The sequence below is a fragment of the Gavialis gangeticus genome, unplaced genomic scaffold (assembly GCF_001723915.1).
Source record: "Gavialis gangeticus isolate Ggan-Ray unplaced genomic scaffold, GavGan_comp1, whole genome shotgun sequence".
NCBI classification, from domain to species: domain Eukaryota; kingdom Metazoa; phylum Chordata; order Crocodylia; family Gavialidae; genus Gavialis; species Gavialis gangeticus.
This window is the reverse complement of record NW_017728995.1, coordinates 27529824-27537477: the sequence shown is the minus strand read 5'-3', so window position 1 is coordinate 27537477 and position 7654 is coordinate 27529824. Positions and strand designations below refer to the sequence as shown.

The window sequence follows — 7654 nt, the reverse complement described above, 5'->3', positions numbered from 1 at the left end:
GGCTAGGGTCTGGAACCAGCTTCCAAGTGAGGTGGTGCAGGCTCCCACCCTGGGGGTTTTTAAGAGGAGGTTGGATGACCACCTTACTGGGGTCGTTTGACCCCAGTGCTCTTCCTGCCATGGCAGGGGGTCGGACTAGATGATCTGCTCATGTCCCTTCCGACCCTAGAAACTATGAAACTATCTCTGCATTGCCTGCACTTGTATCGCAATGAAAGACTTAACTCCTCAGCTTTCTGTAAATTGGTCTCTCCATCAAAGTTGCTGCAGCCGCACTGAATTATGCAAACTGCAATATGGCCTTTTCATAACTGCGGCCATGAGAGGGCAACATGAACAAGCGTTGCCGGCCAGGGCATGTCAGCGAGGACAGCCTGCCTAAGATGCTTTGGAGCTTGTGGTTTTGGCTGCGGCCGGGATGGTACCTTAGTGAAATTGGGCATCTCTGGAAATTGGGCATCCCTGCCTCCCAAATTACTGTCAGCCCATCCGACTGCTGACTGAAGTGTCAAGCCATCCTGCCATGCCCTTCTCTGACTTCTAAGGCTTCTGTCACCTTCCCAGCTTGGGTGCCAAGAATAACCTTTCATGCTTGCAGTCTTTCCCTTCTGGCAAAAACCCATCCTGACCATTTCCAGCAGAGCTCTCCTGCACAGTTGTGGTGAAGCAAGATAGTTTGGTTTGAAATGGTAATGTGTCTGGAGCTCCTTTCTGGGTTGCACATCTTTATTTGGATGTGGGCAACTTTTTGGCTGTGCATTGCTTTCCCTTCAGCAATCGATGACAAAGTACAAGGGGCATCCTTTTCTAAAAGAGTAGAGGGTTAGAGCAGAGGACTGGGACTTCAAATGTCTATCCTCCTCTCTGATCCAGACTCCTCATGGGCCACTCAGCTGGCCTCTGTGCCATTGCTCAGCCATCTGAACCAAAGGTCTGACAATACTGGGCCTGTTAGTGTGCTTTAGCACCACCCCCACCCAAACCTCCTTTGGTCTCTGAGCACAAGGTAGGAGTTATCCATTGACTGATCATCACGTTCTCATCATGAAGTTTTCACTGTGGTGTAGTAACCACAAAGGGAGTGTGGTTACCAGAGCCAGTGGACCCAGGCATCTGCTCTGGCTCTGTAAACTAGATTAACAGAGTTTGTGCTGCCTATGCCAAAACCCAATGTACACTCCAAGCCTGTCTGAGATGTTGCCGTCATAGAAGAGGCCAGCAGACTGCAGGACTACCGGGTGTTGTCTGGGAGAACAACAATACCTACTGAATCCCCGCTACCACTTCCTGCAACAACTAGTTGTACCTTAGGTCTGTGGTTTTCAACATTTTTTTTCACTTATGGACCTCTTTGGAAATTTTGAAAGGAAGTATGGACCCCTTTGGATTTTAAGCGTGGGTATTCACATACTTTGGATTGGTCATAGTCATCTATCCTGCACCCCTTAGACATAGTCTGCAAACCCCAGGCATCTGTGAGCTACAGGTTGAAAACCACTGCCTTTAGGTGTCCAAGAGCTGGTCCCACCATGTGCATGGTAAACCAGGTTCACATGATTAGATTCTAATTATGAATTGCTGCCTTCCATGCCCCCTTTTCAGAAATACCCATCTCGCTATGTGATTGCAGGAGCAGCGACAGAACCTACACAGTTACAGCTGATTACACATACGTAATGTTTCTTCCAGGGTTTAAAGCCAGATTACGTTAAAATCTGGGACTGCTAGAATGCTGCTATTCTTAGGCAAAAGTGGGCGTGCATTAGAATAGGGGCCCTTAGCACAGGCCTGCTCCTGACATTGCTGACGGATTAATAAATAAATGTGTCCTTAGAAGACAGCATTGCTGTCCCTTTCTATTTTATCTGCAGTTTCTCCCCTATAATTATTTGTAATTGCATTGTCAGAAAGGAGCCTGATCTGCCAGCGGCAGCACTAACCAATCCCATGACTAAAGCCTGAGTATGTGAGGCACTGTCACGAAGTACGCTAGCAGAGCTTAGTTTTTATCAGAGACCCAGCGAAGGGCCAGATCCTGCTCCCATTGAAGTGAACCGCAGCAGTCTTCTTTGCAGTGGAAGCAGGATTAGTTTGTAAAATAGAGATAAGTGGCTAATTGCAGCAAGTTTTATGGCTTTTGGAGAGGACAGAAGGAGAAAAGGAGCAGGCACTGATTTCTGGGACACGTGTTAAGGAGAATTATCTTTTGTAGCATCTCTTAGTTCTCAAATTAAAACGTGATTTAAATTCAGAGCCATTCCAGGACACTGTCAGGTGAAATGCCACCGCAAGCTTACACTGCAGAACAGAGATTTAACAACATTTTATATCAGTAGAAATGTTCTTGTAACTTTTTTTTCTTTTTCTCATTACAAAGGAAAGAGTATTTAAAGCAAATAAACCTTCCTTTTCAGTGCACCTGCAATGCATGTGAGCCTGAAATTGAAATATAAGTGAAATTGGATAAAGTTCCATTTAACGACAAAACACAAACAGCACACGGTGCTTGTTGATTAGGTTTTAAGTGCTCTTGTTTTATTTGCGATTCCTAGAAACACAGATGGGGCATTTGTTCCTATAAATATGTAGGGTCTGATTTACATCGGTGCAGTGAGGGCACGTGAGACATCCCCACATCCTGAATCATAGCTCCTCACACCCGTCTTGCTTCTCTTGCTCTTTAGTTTGTGGCTCCATGGCGATAGCTGCCTTGGGATGAGTGACTAAGGCATCTTTTCACAGCTCCAGAGGTGTGAATTGGAGGCTGGCTCCAGATTCATTTGTGCAGAAGGCCGCCTTGGATGTAAGCGGGAGTCTGCAGTGCTGTTGTAAGGCATAAGCACAGGACTGGGCCCTGGGCCCCAACACGCATCAGCCAGTGCTGAAACAAGGCACGTGTAATGTTCTTCCGGGGAGGGTGCAAACCGAAGAGCCTGGCCAAGCAGGAGCATGTGGATGTGCCCGAGCCGAAATACGCTGAACTTGCCTGCGGACATGATTGAGCATGGTCGTCGCCATGGCGGTCAAATGATTAAATATGCAAAGGCCCCCAAGCAACACCTCCAGGGTCTCCAAGACCCTTCGCGTGGCCCTGGGCACCTGGTCATTCAGGCTGGGGAGAAAAGGAGGCCTGAGGCGAAGCTGGCCACTGAGACCAGCGTGCCATAGCCACACACAGCTCCAGTGGACCTCTTTTTTTTTTCTCCCCTCATTGACTTCATGCCTTATCTGCGCTCCCCTCACATTTGGGACAACACCTCTTACTCTCTCACTGCTGCACGCTCCTCCCCACTCCCTTTCCTCCTCAGTCTCTCCTTAAATTGCCCTTTTCAGTTCCTTTCTTCCTCCTCTACCAGTTACCTTACCAATATCTGCCCCTTCTCCCTTCCTTGTATATAGTCCTTCTGCATGGGAGCCTCTACAGGAATTTTGCCTAAGGACTGCAGGGTTTGGCTCTGCTGTCCTCACTGGTTTCTAATTTGTATCCCTTGCCCTGCTAGTACCCTCAGGAGCCAATTAAAGTAATTTAAGCAGTTGGAAAAAGCCTGGCTGTGACTGCCCGGATGGTGAGGGTGGCTTCCCCCAAGGGCTGTCATTCGCCAGCTCACAATCTGCAGAAATTTGCATAGAGATCTGTATATAGCGAAGACTGCGGCAAATCCTAGTTTTATATAAAAAGAAAGGCATTGACAGCCCTGGCATTTTGAAAAGCCTGGAAATCCTCTGGCAGGAGCACAGCAGCACTTTCAAGCTCTTCTTATACATAATGAGCTTCCCTCCCCTGTCATTACCTCGTTAACCAAACTGACAGCAAGATTTTTCCTTGCAGCCTGAATTACCGCTGCAGGCCAGGGTGGGGATGGGACCATGTCATTCCTCATGTGTTACTGCTATTAGGTGTGATGTCACATTTTGGGGGTTATAAGCTTCTGTCATGATCATCCTTTCCAGTCCCAAACCTGCCCTCAGCTACATCCATGCAGTCTCACAGATTTCAGTGCATGGCAATGGCTGAGGCCTTTCCATCTTCGAAGTATTCTCCAAATATTGCTGACCTCAGGAATCCTTCAAATTGGAAGCATCAGCAGGCAGAGTCCTATTGCTTTTTTTGGGGGGGGGATGTTGGAGGGGGGAAGGGAAGGAGAATTAAAAAAAAACTTTTTTTGCTTTAAAAGACTTTTTTGCTTTCCTTGTTGAAACTGAAACTGGTTTTGTAGCTGCCTCCAATTTTGGGATCCGCCAAATGAGGTGTTCATGAATTACACCCCGAAACAAAGGGGACTTCCACCTAAGCCATCAGCTGCGGTCTCTGCTCTCGTGGACAGTCACCTCGGACTATCCCTTCCACAAACTGATCGAGGTCCATCCTGACACCAGTTGGGCTTTCAGCCCCCGCAGCTTGAAGGCTGTGTCGAACCTCACTCTTCGAACTATTGCATGAGAGAGCAGCAGGAGCTGAGTAGCACCGCTTTGCCTGCTCCACGGTTGGGGAGAGAGGAGCAAGGGAGGGAGAGCACTACTCTTTCCTTCCAAGCCAGAACGGTGCATGCAGGGTGGCAGGAAGGGGTGAAGGGTATATAGCTGCTGGCATGATGGAGGGGCTGGGTGTGCTGCAGAGACCGCTTGAAGCAGCGAGGGGTGAAAGCATGAGAGGAAGGTGAGAATGAAAGGATGCAAGGATGTCTGGGTGCGTGCACTGAACTGGACTTGCATTTTATTTCCTATGGCACTGCCCTTCTTTCCCACAAGATGGCACTAAATATCTTTTCTGAAACTAACCAAGGATTTCAAGGATTTTAATGTTCTCCTCAGCATTGGGGAAGTAGAGGTGAAGTAGTGCAGCAACAGTAGAGGTAAATTCTGTCTGGTTTGAGGCGATTCCAGTCCACTGCAGCCTGTGGACAGATTGGATAAGGACAGCCCTCAGCCAGGAGTTGGCATTTGCCCTCCCCTATAGTTAAGACAGGGTCAGATTTATTTAATAAACAAATTAGATTTATTTATTTTAACCCATAAGATTTATTTCATAGTCAGTTCAGTGCAGCACTGATGATATTTGGTGTTTCTTGCCTTTTGTTTGGGACTCAGTTTGAACCTCTCTGGAACTGTCTAGCCCCTGGCAGGGAGACAGTCTTGGGTGTTTTCATGCCATTGGCCTTTTCCATCTGTAACTAAAATAGTCTGATATTTTTAGAAGAGCACCAAAGGGGTCAACAAGTTTTAAATGTCCAAATACAGCCTCTGCTTTGCCAGGCATCTCAGCTGAAAAATGGCCTTTTTGCAGGTCTCTGGGAAACATTATATCAAAGAGGCGAGAAGCTGGGCTGGCTGGGGATCAGCAGGGCCACCGAGGTGTGTGGTTAAACAGAATCGCTTTCTACTTCAGTATTATCTCAAGTTAAGAGGAACCTGATTCTCAGCTGGTGTGGATGAGCCTACTGCCATGGGAGAGGAAGGATATTTTGGCGTATAACAGCTTAGGCTGTGGCCCCTAGTCTCAAGTGGGGTTGTGGGACCACCTTATGAGATGGTGAGAGTGGCGGGGAGCAGGGGCGGCTACCAGACAGCGTGGTGGGGAGTACAGCAAGCAGTAATCACGGGGACACCTGGTTTGAGGATTAAACTGGGGATTTTTGCATTGTGGACACTAGGCTATTGAAATGCCTAGTTGCCGAGTTACTTTTATACTTAGTGGCTTTTGGCTGTTGTCATAACAGGTAACCCGAGAAAGGCCTTAGCCACCCAGGTTGCCTCTCCATCCAAAGCCTGTGGGAATTTGGATCAGTCTGGCAGAGGGTCAAGCCTGGAGTTTGGTGCTGCGGTTCCCAGTGAGAATCCAGCAAAGCACCTTCATGTTGTAACTCTGTAGGAAGTGGAGCTCGTCCTGTGCATAGGATGGAGCTCTCTTGCCTGGATGACAGAGCAATTCAGCATAATAAGAGGATAAAAAGATAGCAATGTCCATCGGTGTGGCTACAACTCCCCTCTTTGGGTGTTTTTTGTGAACTAAAGCCTCAGGGGCAGCTTTCTCCTGGGGTCGTGTTATTCCTTGTTCATGAGTATTCATAGTTTTATTACTTCTATTTCCATGGTGCTTGGAGGCCTAGTTAGGATCAGGGTTGCTTTGTGTGAAGTGATGTGTATCGTACATAGGGAGACCTGGCCTCTGCCCCAAAACAACTTGGTCCCCAGATCAGATCACAGGTATTGGCGGATCCCAAAGGCATAATAAAGTGTTACCACAAATGGTCAGTTGAGAAAGGGAAAGGACTCAACCAGGTTCAAATCACACAGCAAGTCAGTGGTAGATTTGGGAAGGGAACCCAAGGGTCAGATTCTCAGTGGAGGTAAATCTGGGTAAATATTGGATCCCAGGCCTCCTTCATCACTGTCTAGTACCATATCTATTGGGTCAGACAGCATCTCGGTGGGGAGTGTGTCCACGCTTCGTGGCATGGTAGGTGCTTGCCAGTTCTCTGCTCCTATGGCATAAAATCTCCTTTTGACCTCTTGACAATCTCTCATTTTCAGGAGGAAGAGGGAAGGATGGGGCGCCCATCATCACCTTCCCAGAGTATGCAGGGTTCAGCGAGATACCTGACGAGGACTTTCTGAATGTGGTGACATATTTAACCAGCATTCCCAGGTGAGCCAACATACAAAAGTCTGTCATTTCTCTGAGCTTTTGTTTCCTCCATTGGCTTGCTGCTTGTTATTGCATTCGGGGATTTGCACGGTGTCAAGTCATATTTTGTACTGGACCAGCTGTGTACTTGGATGAGATGTCAGACAAGCTTTCAGGCACAAAATGCTCTTCCTCGGATCTGGAAAAGAAGCAGGAAGGGCACTTTGTGCCCCAAAGCTTGTCTAACATCTTTCCCTTCTATAAAGTTGACCCAGGAGAAGACATGACTTCACCTCATCTTCCTTTCTGCATGTTGCTTGGACCGTCAGAGCTACAACATTATTTCACTGGATTGCAGTCAGCACATTGGAGCTTGTGAGAGATTGCAGGCAACAGCCCTGCAGAACAATGTCATCCAGCCCTGTGGAGACAAAAAGCTGAAGGCCTAAGTGTCATGTCTTATGCATAGGGGTGAATTCCATCTGCACAGAACAGGGACATTGCCAGGTAGCCCGGACAAAGTGCTTTAGCTCTAACCTGTCAGGAGTGCAGAGAGAGAAAGAGAGCTTGGTTGGCTGGACTTGAACAGCAGCAAGAGGTGGAGCAGAATATCATTGGAGCTAAGCAGTTGTAGGGTGATTATGTGTATTAATGTTGCTGCTTTGGACCTTGGGCACAGCAAGTGAATGGATGTAGCAGAAAGATCTTGTCCTGGAACAGACCCTTGCACAGGTAGCTAAAGGATTTTTACAGTCTCCCAAGTACCATGACACCTGAGAGCATTTCCAGGCTGAATAGCTCCATGGCTCCCAGCCTTTCATCATGTTTTCCTGACCTCTAATCATGCATGTGGCTCTCCTGTGCACCCTCTCAAGCTTCTCCACATCCCTTTTGAATTGTGGAGCCCAAAACTGGACGCAGTACTCCAGCTGCGGCCTCACCAAGGCTGAGTACAACGGGAGAATGACGTCCTGGGATTTGCTTGAGAAGCATCTATGGATGCAGGCCAGCGTTTTGCTTGCTTTACTA

The 7654-nt window shown here is 47.8% G+C and overlaps 1 protein-coding gene across 1 annotated transcript in view; it reads left to right on the top strand.

The window, feature by feature from the left end:
* Positions 1–7654, top strand: part of MCF2L2 (MCF.2 cell line derived transforming sequence-like 2) — a 307244-nt gene that overhangs the window by 80782 nt on the left and 218808 nt on the right. The window contains 1 exon segment of the mRNA XM_019503361.1: positions 6532–6646. Coding sequence (XP_019358906.1) covers positions 6532–6646 — 115 coding nt within the window.